Raw genomic sequence first — 14,127 nt, 5'->3', positions numbered from 1 at the left:
GTGCTACCTCTGCATTGCTCAGGGCAGAGCTGAGTCATTGTTCATATAATCCTCGATTTGAAATAGTTTGTTAGAGAGCTGTTTGCTTCCCACAAGCTCTTGGGGTTCTGAGGCAAAACAGCCAGTGCCATACACACATATCCCATGTGTAATTCTTCATGGAAATTATAACTCTTCAGAAATATATCTTTGTTTTGTATGAGTTTCTAAAGTGTGATTCACAGCTCCTTACGTGACTAATGTTGTTTTAAAAAATGTTTTATGTTAAAATTGGTGGAGAACTGCAATTCCATTTTGACAAATACGGCAATGACAATATGGCAATTGTCTTTATTTTTGTTTGAAGCCTTTATTAATTTAACAGCTGAAGTTAGTTTGTAAAAATGAGGGTTATTTGATGAGAACTTTTTCCCCCCATGGCATGTGTTCTGGGGTGTGTGTTTTTGCTGAGGTGGGCTTGTACCTTGGGAGTAGAGATTCCAGCTGAACAGATCAAGTTTCTTAAACAATACATTTTTTCAGACTTCATGGAATTGTTCTGTTACATTTACGCTTGTGCGGCTCGGAAGCCAATTGCTGAGGTATTTTTCATTTTATATTTGTTTTCACAGGGATCTTAGCAACATCAATTGTGAAGAGCTTGGTCCTCTGCCTCCTGGATGGGAGATCCGAAATACAGCAACAGGCAGGGTTTATTTTGTTGACCATAACAACAGGACGACGCAGTTCACGGACCCGCGGCTCTCTGCAAACCTGCACTTGGTCCTAAAGTGAGTCTGCAGTGTCTGGCACGTGTGGAGGGAAGGCAGTGACTCCGAGGGGTCCTGGATTTGGATTAGGACGAACTCTGCCATTCCAGGAGGTTTTAAGGACTAGCAATGTTCTTTGACACACCACCAGCCTATTCTGTTTCATGGCACAGATGAGTTTGGTTGCTCTTGAAAAGTCTGCAGGAGCATTTAGGCAGGAATGTAGAGGAATGTAGCTGTTGTGATGCACAGGGGGAGGGAAGCAAGTGCTGTGTGGTGGGGAAGATTGGCCTATAGATTTCCTCCACCCCCCCCCCCCCCCCCCCGCTAACAGCAAGAGAGACACTTTGTTTTCTGTATACTTCATTCAATTTTCAGTTATGAAGAACTTGTTTTAAAATAAGAAGTTGCATATGAGCCAGTGGTGTGAAATACTGGTGAGTTAGGAAAGGGTGCACAAGCGTCCAACTATTCTCCTGGAGTAAAGGAGAAATAACTCATCTCCTGCCTTCAGTTTTAGAGTAGGAGTAGTTGATTTGTTCTCAAACTAAGGCCCCAGTAATTTAACTCAGCATAATAGAATAGGAACCGCGTTTTTTATTGCCTTAGTATTTTGATATCATAATTTCAGCTCACAGTTTTAAAAAGAAAATGGGAAACTCAAAAGAATTCTGGCTCGTGTTTTATTCCCTAGGCACTCATTACGCACTGGGGATTTTCTACTAAAAATGGAAACCTAAAAGCAAACAAATATTTCTTATTTCTCTACTTTTTTTTTTTCTCTCCCAGCCGGCTTGTCCACGGTATTTGGGAGTTTGATTCTATTGTTTCTCCTGCTAACACCTTTTAATACTCTTGGGAAACACCTGTGAAGTATTGAGTAGGTGTTAAGTGGGAGAAACAATGAGTTGGTTAGATGGAAAGCCAGCCAGCCCTGGGCGAGAAGTAAGTAGGAGGAATAGTCCTGTAAGGAAGTGAATCATGGGGAAGAAAAGCTGAAGGAAAGAATAATGGGAACAAGCACTGAAAAGACAAAGCTGAGGAAAGGAAAGTCATATCCAGGAGTCAACATGTCTTTTATGCATTACACAAAATCTGGCTAGCCTTTGCCCAATATACACTTGAACCTCAAACCCTAAGAGGGAGAAGAGCCTAAATATTGAAAATATGTATTTTGTTTAGAGAAATCATTGGTTATATATGTGTATGTTACAGGACTTTAGTAAGCCCCCATCATCCAGACACTTTGGGTGCTTTGTTTTTAAATTTAAAACAACTGCTTAATTTTAGCTGAACTGAAATTGTTGGTTTGAAAATAAAATGATCTTGAAAAAAATTAGCAGTGAAGGAGCATGTTCATGTTTGAAACACAGAAAAGTTCCTTAAATCAATTCAGATTTAGATATTTTACTTGAAGGAGAACTTCAGACCATCTTAGCTACAGCAGTACAATTTTTAAACTGTAGAAAACTCAGTGAACTGGACTGTATTTAACTAACTGGCCTTCTCAGGTGGGTTTAGTTTGAAATGGCAGAAGGGGCACAGTAGCCAGTTCTACATGGATTGTGGAGGACAGATAACAGAGCTACCTTTGTTAGCTGGAAAATCCAGTTTGACTATTAATTTCCAGAGTCACAGAACCATTTAGAATTTATTTGAATTTAGAGTACTCCTACAGTGTGCTGAAGTTTTTCATTTGTCCATCTGTCTTTCATTAGTAAAGGATTTCAGAAACTCACCCAGCAGTGTCATCAGCAAAGTCTGCTGCCTGATAAATCATTCTTGGTGTTTATTCTTTTATTGTAACAAACAGGATATGTGAAAGTTTCCCTTGCCTTGAGCCCACCTCCTTATCTGTTCTTTAAAAAACAAACAAAAAAGTAGTTTGCCTTAGGCCCATCATTCTGTAAATTATCTAAGAAATAAGTTTAGACTTCGTGTGGGATGGGTGTGATAGTTTTAGGTTCAAAGGCATGAGAAAAAGTTTACTCTCAATGATATTGACTTTTCTATTGAGCTGAGTAAAGCCATTTGTTCTTCCAGTTATGACATTGTAAGTTATGAAAATAATCAGACCTGTAACCCAGTTCTGTTCTAAGATATTGACCAAGAGTTTGTGATAATTTTGATAAGCTATGGCACCTGAAAAGTATTTAGTTGTATCCTTAAAGCACTGTATGGAATCAAGCATAGTCACTCAGCTGTGAAAACAAACTAAGAATGAGATATAATGACTTTAAGCACTGCAGATTTTTTAGCTAATACTGCACTGATTATTTTTAGTCTAATCTGGAAGATGGCATTTTATTTTTCTCCTCCTAGTTCTAGTTCTTCTTTATTTTGGGAAGCACTGGGAGGAGAAAAATAATGGTTTCATTTGATGCGTGGATCCTAAGTTCATGCTCATTTCAGAGATTACATTTCCTTTAAGACTGACCCTGTCTAGCTTTGTGCTTGGGAGAACTGTGACTTTTTACCCTTAAAGGTGGTATGGAGAGATGCTCACTTCAGCATATAAATATGGCCTTTTCTGGTAGTCCTATACAAGGAATAGTTTCACTTTGTCCTCCTTATGGAATTAGAAATTTCAGAAGATAAAACAAGAATTTTGCTTTAATTTGTATGTCAAGTTAATACAGTTTAAATGAGATTCATGTTTAAAACTAATAACAAATGAAAATTACCATGCACATGGCACAAATGACATAGAGCCACATTCTGGGGCCACACAGCCAGTGTGTGTCTAAATTATTACAATGATTTGTATTTTTCTGGGTGTCCCCATGGAAAAGTCTGTTGGAGGTGGATTTTGGTTGGCCAGGAGAGTTTTCTACTAGGCCTTGTCTCAAAACAGACGATAGGCTGAAATTACAAAATACATGAAAATGGTGTTTGGCCCCATCTAATATTTTTTGATCTTTGATATTAAAAAAAAAAAAATTAGCATTCCACTGGAAAACATTCTGAATTGTAATGTTTCTTATTTTTCCAGTAAATATAGGGTATTCTCACGTGCTCCACAGAGAGATGATATTCTTAGGCTTTAAAAATACAGTTTTTATCCCGTGTAGTTTGGGAATGCCATACTAAAAAGCTATAAAAATATCCACTCACTGTGTACAAGAAACGACACAGAACATCTCTGCAACATGATCCATTTACTTTTCCTAGTAAGAAGTCAGATTTACAAATTGCTCTTAGAATTGCTAGTAAAAATACTTGTTTATCTGTGCCGATAGTTCCATGTGAACTCCCACATTCCTGTGGTCCAGACTAGGCCAGGTACAAGGGACAAGGTCCCTGCCAAGCTGCCAGTACAAACATCTTTTTGTAAGCTTACCCTTTTCCAGACAAGCCATTTAAAACAGACTATGGTATTGACTGTAGATTAGAGGCAGAGTGTTTGGCAGATCCCTGAATTTTAAAATGGAGGAAGGGAAAACATGCAAAGGAAATATGGAAATGGTATCTGAGAAATTCAGTGTCAGCAGCTTAGTAGTAAAATTGTATGGATAATACCTTATTGTATGTGCTGTAACCTTTTGCATACTTTGTAGAGTAGCACTAGTAGAAATAACAAGCCCTAAAAACCACTGATAGTTGCTGAGAAAGATAGAACCATATGTCTTTAGTCAGGATAAAATCATTCTGAATTTATTCTTTACTGGCCCCAGACGTTTTTAGTGTAATCACAGTAATAATCACAGTAAATTGAAAGTAGTTTAGATACAAAGCCTGAACGTTTAAGAAGAGAACAGGAGATGGATGAAGTGGGTCTCTGAGGCAGCTGCGTGTGTTTGCAGCCGGCAGAACCAGCTCAAGGACCAGCAGCACCAGCAGCAGCAGCAGGTGGTGTCCCTGTGCCAGCTCCCGGACGAGGCCGAGTGCCTGACAGTACCGCGCTACAAGCGGGACCTGGTGCAGAAGCTCAAGATCCTGCGGCAGGAGCTGTCCCAGCAGCAGCCTCAGGCTGGCCACTGTCGGATCGAGGTCTCCAGGGAGGAGATTTTTGAGGTAATTCAAGATTTTGGTCTGTTTCTTAATGTGGAGGGAAGGGGAGGAGGATGGTTCATAGCTGTGTACAGGAGTCGTTCACTTAGATGGAATCTTGAAGGCTGCAGTTAAAACTGGGATTTTACCATGGTGAAGGGGAAGAGGAAGCATTCCAGGGAGATGCTGAGACAGCCATGTAATTGAAGTAGATGCATTTACCCTGTAGAGGAGAGCAAAGTCAAGGAAAACTTTCTCTGTGGCTGGAGATGTGTCAGGGACTGGGGAAGGAATCCAGGCACTTTGTGTGTCTGAAGATCCTGTCACTTCTTCCTTGAATTTGAGAAGCTGATGACTGTTTCAGAGGGGATGTTACAAATACAACACTAGACTATTATTAGTGATCTTTAATAGAGTGTAACTTAGGTAAAACTACTACTGAATAGGATTCCTCTTCAGAGTTTGGATTTCTTATCATCCATCTCAATTCTCTCTTCAGAATCAGAGCAATTTTACAAACTGTCTGGGCTTCTGAATGGCCAGAGATGGCCACAGTGGGGTGTCTGCATTCTGTGTTCTGTTTTGGGACATGATTCAGCAGAATCATTCTGTTGACTTGACTAAACACAGTTATAATTCATTGGCCTTTTCTGGAGAACAGTTTGTCCTTTTGAGAAGTTTCAACCATCCCACCAAGCCCTGTTGCATTTTTACCCCATCCACAAACTTGATTGCCCCACTGTGTTGTCACAGTTTTTCCCAGCCAAGAAGGATTTGTGTTGGTCTTCCCCTTGGAGACAGTCAGATCAGTCTGTAAGCAACTGAAAGAGGAAAGGAGGGGAGGCTACAGGATTGTTATGTTCTTGTTCAGTCCGGTGTTTTGGGTCCCCACACACCCACCTGCCTCTTCTGTCCTGTAGAGACAAAACTTGGGGCTGATACTGGACATAAATAAGAACCAGACTTTTCTTTTTCCTCTCATTCCTTAGCATTTGTTCAGCCTTTCAGCTTGCTTTCTGTGTTTCCTTGGTGAACTCTTACTGATTTACTGGGATTTACTGGGATGGCATTGCTGATTCCATTCTTAAGGTGCTTCTTGAAGGCTGGCACATGTTTTACCCAGAGTACAAGCTCCATTGTTGGCTTTTCAGACTGCAAAAACCAGTCTGACAAAATTTTTTTATAAGTTATGTGAGAATGAGGGAGAATGTTCTCATCACTGTTCACCCCTGGAAATTTAATAGGAGATGGTTCTTCTCATCTTCCCATCATTTTATTTGACAAGTGTTATCCCATTTGGATAAAATGAAGAAACAATTTATAATTTGAGAAACTGATGAATATCTAGAAAAATAATGTCCCCTTTAAGAGTGTTCCTTTTGGACTCGGAGTCTGAGACTCCCTTCACTTCCAATACACAGCAGCAGCTTCTACTCTGTAAATAGCAGTTAATAAAAGAAAGTGGTGTGTGTTTACAGGAATCCTACAGGCAAGTCATGAAGATGAGGCCAAAAGACCTGTGGAAACGATTAATGATAAAATTTCGTGGGGAGGAAGGCCTTGATTATGGAGGTGTTGCCAGGTAAACAGTGGCTCCTCTGTCTCTTCCCTGCACCCAACCCTGCCAACCACCCCTGTGCTTTGAATCCTGAACCAGCCCAGTGTCAGCCCTGCTTTCTTTACACTATTCTTATTTATATTTATTTCTGTAACAGATTAAATGTCAGAAGAATATATGGCTTTAGGTAGTATTTTAAAACAAAAACTGCATCAAAAAAAGAACTGATGTATTGGAAATATGCAAGTTACAGATCATGTCAAACATTGTCATATGTGAGAGGTTTTGGTATCTGTTGAAATTAACATCTTTTTCTTTGGTTAGTGAAGTGTGGGTTTCTGAGAACAAATACCACTAAATACTTGGCTTTATGGCACAATTTTAACCAAAAAATATGCTTTACTGCAAATTGTCACTGCTGTTTGAAACAAAATGTTTAAAACCAGCTGTTGGTGGGCAACTTCAGTCTGTCAATAGTCTGAGGTTATTTTTCTCTTATAAAGAAATGACATGCCCAGTTCTCAGACCATTATTTGCTGACTTGTGAACACATAATTAAAACTTGAACTAAATATATCCATTACCTAAAGATGGTTATGTTAAAAGCTTTGATTCCAACATCTCTATATTCAAGTGAATAATGTCTTGTCTTCATGTGGATGTAGGAGAATGTAGGAGGAGGATGTAGGATGTAGGAGAATCAGAGTCAGAAACTTTCTTGGAAATAAGTAACTTGAAGAAAAATCTTGGAAAGCTGGGAAATCCATCAGCTGTCAGGCGCTGTGTGGTTACTGAGCCAGTAAAAATGATTCTGATTTCAGTCATATCTCAGCATGTTCAGAGATAACCTCCTTCTCATTTGTGCTTAATAGTAAGATTAAAAAAATCAGACTATTTTGAAAAGATTCTCAGTGTAGGAATGCATTTGTCTGTCGAGTACCATTAAATTATTTTATTTTCTAAGGGAGTGGCTGTACCTGTTGTCCCATGAAATGTTGAATCCATACTATGGGCTCTTCCAGTATTCCCGAGATGATATCTACACCCTGCAAATCAACCCTGACTCTGCTGTCAACCCGGTAGGGCTGGTACCATGTGCTGTAACTCAGTGTTTTCTGACCAGAAATCAAACACGTCTGGAGAGGGTTCAACTCTTAGGAGCCAAATTCTTAAAATTGGTAGTGCTGGACACTGAATCTGTACAATTAGATGATAGTTTCTTTTCTGTACTGATCAAAGAAGCTTCTCAAATGTGTTCTTTATTTTCTGTCAGATGTAAATTTATGTTTCCTTTGGGAGAAATTAGGTTTATTTTGATTGTTACTTGTAAGATTCCTGGACTGGAGGTAATGCTCAGTGTGTCATGTATGAAAGCAAAACAAAACCTCTGCATAGGGTTTGGGCTTGGGGTTTTCTTTTCTGTGTGTTAAAATTTTGTCTCATCCTCAGCAGTGGGGGGTCTTACTTAGCTGAATGGCTTTGTCTCTGCTCTCTGTTCCAGGAACACTTGTCCTATTTCCACTTTGTGGGCCGGATCATGGGGATGGCTGTGTTCCATGGGCACTACATTGACGGGGGCTTCACGTTGCCTTTCTATAAGCAGTTGCTTGGGAAGCCAATTACTTTGGATGACATGGAATTGGTTGACCCTGATCTCCATAACAGCTTAGTCTGGATACTGTATGTACTCTGTAGGGTGCCTCAGGATGTTAGCATGCTGTCTCTGTTATGTGATAATGGTCCTAAATCCTGGAAACAGGTTGTATTTTGATGTCCTGCTCAGGCAGATTTAAGAAATATCTTTCTTGCACAGTTCAGCTTCTTTAAGGTTAAAAATGCTCAAGCTACTCAAATTTTGGGGTGGAGGTCTGTGGAATTAATATTAATGTATTAATTTAACCTATTATTAACAGTAACATGTTATTAAAATATAACACTGGAACTTTGATAAAGGTTTTAAAATGTAACATAGTAAAACTGTATGTTCACCTTCTGCTTCCAGGCAGATTTGAAATGCCATTGAAAAATGAGGTTGTACTTCTGTCAGATAGATTATGGCTGTAATATATTTGCAGAATATGTTTTCCCTCAGTCATTTGCTGCTTTCTTTGCACCAGTGAGAACGATATCACTGGGGTCCTGGACCACACGTTCTGTGTGGAACACAACGCCTATGGGGAGATCATTCAGCATGAGCTGAAACCCAATGGCAAAAGCATCCCCGTGACAGAGGAGAACAAAAAGGAATATGTCAGGTACATCAATAGCTTTTTCCAGTTTTTTTTCTGTTTCCTAAGCTGGGGAGGAACCATTACTTGTTGAAGTAGTTGTCAGTGTCATACTCTTGGGTTTTGCTGTGGGGTTGTGCAGTGGTGGTGGTGTAATCCTGTCAGTGGGGCCTTGTTTTGGGGCTGGATAAATTGCAGGTTTATTGTATTTGAATACATCCTCCACAAACCCAATTTGCACTTGCTCACAGGCTTTATGTGAACTGGCGGTTTTTACGAGGAATTGAAGCTCAGTTCCTGGCGCTCCAGAAGGGATTTAATGAAGTAATCCCACAACATCTGCTGAAGACATTTGATGAGAAGGAGTTAGAGGTCAGTGCACCGGTGTTGTGTTGTGTCGTCAAGTGTAATGAGGCTCTTGGAGCTGCAGGAACGCAGAGCTGTGTCCTGGCGCTCCCAGTGTGCTCTGACCTGGGATAGGGGCAGGATAAGGGGCTGAGCAGGTTGGGGGGCACCAAGGCTGTGTGTGCCTCCCACTAGAGATGTGGGAGTGTTCTGGAGGTGACAGCTCACAGCAGCTGCACAAGTGGCCAGAGCTCCTCTCCAGTAGCTGAAACCCCTCTGAGCCTTCTCAGGACCTCCATCGACCTCGGGCTGTGTCGGCTGTCACTGCTCCAGCAGAGTCCTGGTGCAGAGTTCTCATGGGGCAGTTTCCTCATATGAAATTCGGTGCTGCCAGGAGAACAGTCTTGTCACTCCCTCCCACCACTCCCTCCCAGTCCTTGGTGCACTGCCCTGACTGGTGTCAGGCACCTGGGTTTTGTCAGAGCTGAGTTTTGCCAGACCCCATTGGCCCTGTAAATCCAGCAGAAGGAAAGGTGCTGTCACAAACAAGTGTGCTACAGAATGTCAGGACCAGCATCCAAACAATATCCTCTGAAGGCAAACCCCTAGATCCCAAGCTTGCTTTAAACTGAAATGTAATTGCAGTCTGTGGAGCTGAGGGGTTTGCCATGTAAAATAGCCACAGGTAAATTATTCCCGTGTGCTTCTGATCCCTGGGCCGGAACACCAGTGATTGCTCATCCTTCATCCTGAATGTTCTCACTCCCAGCAGTGAGCTGCTAACCCAAAATCACTTTGCAGCTGTAGAATAAGAAAGAGGAAGGTCCAGTGTTCTTAGTCATGAAAATGTCTTCAGAATTATGATCACATCCACGTGAGCTTAACCCATCCATTGTGGATCTCCCCTTCAGGAGCACTGACAGCTCAGTGTCAGGAAAGGCTGCTCTGTCTTTTGTGTGTGATGTCACAGGAACAGGATTCCTTTTGGGGATCCAGAGTTGGACCACCCAAACTGCACCCTGGGCTATGCTCCTGAAAGAAATACTGAGGTCAAATGTGAATTATTACCACACTGTCATACAGAGGTGGAATTTGTGCTTCTCTTTAACTGACAGGTCAAGGCCCTTTTGTCTAAGCTTGAAATGGCTGTTTGGCGTTTTTTTAATTTGAAATGAGTCCACTTGAAAAATGGTTTGTGTACAGACGTAAAATTAAAAAAACAAGAAAGATATATTTCTGCATTGCTTTAGATGAGGGAAAAGTTATAATTTGCCTTTGGTATAAAATCTGTCCATTTTTCATAATCATTGCTTCATAATTTGTCTGGCTCCAAACCCATTTTTATAGTGATCAATGATGAAATACTATAATAAATCTATTTTAAATTTACAGCTCATCATTTGTGGACTGGGAAAAATTGATGTTAACGACTGGAAGGCAAATACCAGGTTAAAACACTGTACCCCGGACAGCAACATCGTGAAATGGTTCTGGAAAGCTGTGGAGCTCTTTGACGAGGAGAGGAGGGCACGGCTGCTCCAGTTTGTGACTGGCTCCTCCCGGGTGCCTCTGCAGGGCTTCAAGGCACTGCAAGGTAACACCGCAGGTGCTTGTGCTTGGGAGCACGGGGATCAGCTGGAAATGAGGCTGGGGGCTGCAATATGACTTCTAAAGAGTGATTTTAATGGTCTTATTATGAGTAGTTCTTTTTTGCGTGGTTTGTCTGGTACCTTCTTATTCAGGTGCAAATGGCTCTTCTATTTCAGTTCTGCACTTCCTTCTCTGGCAGGAGGTTCTGACCAGCTCAGATCTTAGAGGGGTTCTCCTTGGGTGTATTCCAGAAGCCAGGGTTTTAATTCCTAACTTTTACAAGCCCTCATCAGTTGCACAGCTCTGGGGGTTCTTTTAGACTGAAATGCACTAACACAGCTCAAGCTCAGACTCTTATTTAACAGCAGAGTCCCTGTGAGAAACACTGACCCTGTGAATTGTATTTTTAATGTCTGCTCAGACCAGGATTCGGTTTTGCTCAGGTTTGGACATTTGTAACCACTTCTGTCCTTTGTGGCATCTTCAGTGCACACCAAGTCTAAATGATTGCTGTGCTGCAGTCTTTTTTCTTTAGCAGAGACATTAAGGGGATTTCTAGAAGTCAGATTAATTTAATAAAATTATAAGGAATTGACATTGTGATTCTATGGAATTACAGTGGAATTGGCCACTATTCAAGACCTGTTATAAAACAGGGACAGGTATAGCTGTGTGAGTTTTGTTGTGTAGGAGGGGTGAGAGAAGTTAAATTAAAAACTGTTAGAATTATGCAGTACACTGTGTGAAAAAGGTGATCTATTCTTCTTTATCAGTGCTTTGTTCCTTACCTTCCCATAACTGGAAAGGTTATATATATATATATATAACTGCAGGGCTGTCTGTGTGGGCAAGGAGGAGTCTGTCCCACAGCCACTGGACTTTGGAGTTTTTTCCTGCCTGTTTATGATGTCACCTTTCTTTGTGCGGAGCTTGTAGTTGTATTTTAGTCGCTCTCTTGTTGTTGCAGTGCAAAGACATTTCATGTTGTTCCACACAGTAGTAGAGATCTCCTCTGGATTTTCAGGTGCTGCAGGCCCACGACTCTTCACAATACACCAGATTGACGCCAGCACTAATAATTTGCCGAAAGCTCATACCTGGTAAGACTTTTTCAGTTCTCTGTTGTGATCTGTAGCTTAAGACCAATCTGCTGTCAGAGTATTTAGAGCAGTCTTACTTCTTTTCTCTTTTATGATGTAATCAAAGCTGTCCCTTACTGAGCAGCAGAGGTCTGAAAACTGGAGATGGCTTATGTTTAGCTGGAGCTGCATGGCCTCGTTAAGCCTTGCTGGCACCATTTGCAGCTCAGTGAGGTGTGATAGACCTGGCAGTGATGGTTGGAGAGCTGACACCTCTCTGCTTCCCCCCCAGCTTCAACAGGATCGACATTCCCGCGTACGAGAGCTACGAGAAGCTCTACGAGAAGCTGCTCACAGCCATTGAGGAGACCTGTGGCTTTGCTGTGGAATGACCCTCCCTGTCTCTTCCAGACTCTATTTATACTCCTGTCAGCCAGAAAGCCCTTCCTTCCCTCAGCCAAGACTCAAGAAATGCTTGAAATACAGGAAACTTTCCCTTTTCTACACTAGGACACTGGGAGGGAAAGGACAACTTCGGGATTTTTAATTTTTAAAAATTTTTTATTTCAAGAAAATAGGTTCTGTGGTTCCTGCCATAGGATCATTCAGCTGCTATTAAAAACTAATATCTTGAACATACAGAATGCTGACTTTTCCTACATTTCAACAGTTAAGCAGTATTCTATACTTAAAGACTACTACTATTTTTTAAAGAGGTAATCTATTATATTTACCTACCTGATTTCTATTCTCAGATATCAACACACAACTTCAGCAGTCGGTACAAGTCACGTTTCAGCCTGTTTTAAATGTATGATACTGAACAGCATCTATACCTGCTATTTTTGGAAAAAAAATATTTTGGATTATTCTAACTTTGCATAAAATTGGCTGAAAGAATCATTAATCTTTTTAATGAAAGCCACTTACATGTTAACTGCATTTTCTTATAGTAAACCATTATATTCTGCAATGTAAATTCCAGGTAAATGTTGCCACAGGGCTTTTTTTATATTTTTCAAGCAGGAATTCCAAATAAGACGTTTTGGGGTCCCATTTATATCACTTGTCAGATTCCTCCAGCAGAATTTCTAGTGAGCGACACAGACTGTATTTGGTACAGTCCTTGTGTTTACATGTGGATTAACCTTTTCTTAATGAACAGTAGATGTTTTGATTTTTTTTTTTAAACAGCATTTTTTTAACAAGTCAGTTAAGAGTATTTTTTGTTGCTTTTGACCTTAAATCGAAACACTGCATTTTTCAGCTGTTGAAACACTGATGGGCTTTGCCAGCAGAAGCCTTTCAGCAGTTTGTTCCAGAACCCATTCTGTCCAGTCAACCAAAGTTTGTTTGAACACAGCCAAATCATATTCTATATTTGTTGATGCTAAAGATTTATCAGGTAAAACATGTTACAATCTTTGTCCAGCTGCTCATGACACATGGGTTTAAGTTCCAACTAAGGAAACATGGTGTACTGACTGAAATATGTGTAATGTGCTTTGGAAATGAGGTTGTAAGAGCACATAATTTATTGATTGTAGGGATGGAAGTAATTATATATATGATTTATAACATGGGTTGATCTCTTCAAAGGGGAATAAAATGCACTACCAGTAGAGGGAACTGAACTTTGACATTAGTTTGGAAATTCTCAGTTAAGATCTGTCTGATTGCTCGTGGTGTGTGGATAAATCGGGCTGCTTAAGAGATGGTGTCATTCTCCTCTCAGCCATGACAATATTTGGAATAAGTAGCAGTTTTTTTCCAATCAGTGTTGTGTTTTTGTAACTTAGGTTACAATTAATCATCAAATCTGCACTATTTTTTCACTGCCAGTGAGAGGAAAGTCAAAGGTATTGAAAATGCTAGAGGGATGGGATGTAACCAGCTGTTCCATGTTGCAGTGTAAGTCACAGTGAACCAGCTCATTTTCTGTCTGTTCTGTGGAGATTGAACTAAACTTTGCTCTGCCAAGTCTGACTGTCACAGTGAGTAACTACTGGATGTTGTGTGTTAGAATTGTGGGCAAGGGACTACTTTTACAGAATTGGGGTAAGAATCTGCTGAGCCAAATCCACATGTTGATTTTTTTTTTTGTACAGCTGTTGCTGGCAGGTTTTGTTCCAAGGGACTTGCTTCCCTTTCTGGGCTGGCTGCAGGATGAGGCTACTTAGGGATGTAAACAGAAAGCCAAGAGACTTGCTGTGACAGCCAGGTTTGAAATACATCAGAACCTTTTTTTTCATATCAAGGGACCCTTGCACTCCTGTTGAAGGGCTGGTACTTTTGCATCCATGCTGGGCTCCCCAGTTCCAGGGCTTTCAGGTAACTCTGTTGCTAGAGAAGCTGCCACTGTGCCTGTGCAGGTCTGGGGGTGCACAGCAGGTTGTTTGCCACGCCAAGTGCTGCCCGTGGTTGGGACCACAGCTCCAGACCCACTCAGAGCCTCTGCTCAGCCCGTGCAAGGTCTGAGTGGTGTGAGTTACTACTGCCAGGGATTTTACAGCTTCTTGTGACTGTTCACAGGAGAGACCTCAGTGTCATAAAGTGATTTTTTTTTTACCCCCTGCTCTTCCTTAGGC

General features: G+C 41.0%; 1 protein-coding gene across 3 annotated transcripts in view; it reads left to right on the top strand.

The window, feature by feature from the left end:
• The window catches only part of SMURF2 (SMAD specific E3 ubiquitin protein ligase 2), a 58,464-nt gene extending 44,433 nt beyond the window's left edge, over nucleotides 1–14,031 (top strand). For 2 of the 3 annotated variants that reach the window (XM_082294244.1, XM_082294245.1), the window contains 10 exons: nucleotides 612–770; nucleotides 4,553–4,763; nucleotides 6,218–6,321; nucleotides 7,262–7,376; nucleotides 7,799–7,977; nucleotides 8,415–8,552; nucleotides 8,777–8,897; nucleotides 10,263–10,464; nucleotides 11,485–11,560; nucleotides 11,832–14,031. In XM_082294244.1, the coding sequence (XP_082150370.1) occupies nucleotides 612–770; nucleotides 4,553–4,763; nucleotides 6,218–6,321; nucleotides 7,262–7,376; nucleotides 7,799–7,977; nucleotides 8,415–8,552; nucleotides 8,777–8,897; nucleotides 10,263–10,464; nucleotides 11,485–11,560; nucleotides 11,832–11,931 (1,405 nt within the window). In that variant the 3' untranslated portion in view covers nucleotides 11,932–14,031. The remainder of the gene's footprint in view (nucleotides 1–611; nucleotides 771–4,552; nucleotides 4,764–6,217; nucleotides 6,322–7,261; nucleotides 7,377–7,798; nucleotides 7,978–8,414; nucleotides 8,553–8,776; nucleotides 8,898–10,262; nucleotides 10,465–11,484; nucleotides 11,561–11,831) is intronic. The other variant, XR_014226980.1, reaches the window with a different exon arrangement.
• The last annotated feature ends 96 nt before the right edge of the window (nucleotides 14,032–14,127 follow it).

The sequence above is a fragment of the Coloeus monedula genome, assembly GCF_965178545.1.
Source record: "Coloeus monedula genome assembly, chromosome: 19".
In the NCBI taxonomy this organism is placed as follows: Eukaryota; Metazoa; Chordata; class Aves; order Passeriformes; family Corvidae; genus Coloeus; species Coloeus monedula.
The sequence above is the reverse complement of the archived record's forward strand: the minus strand, read 5'-3'. Positions and strand labels throughout refer to the sequence as shown.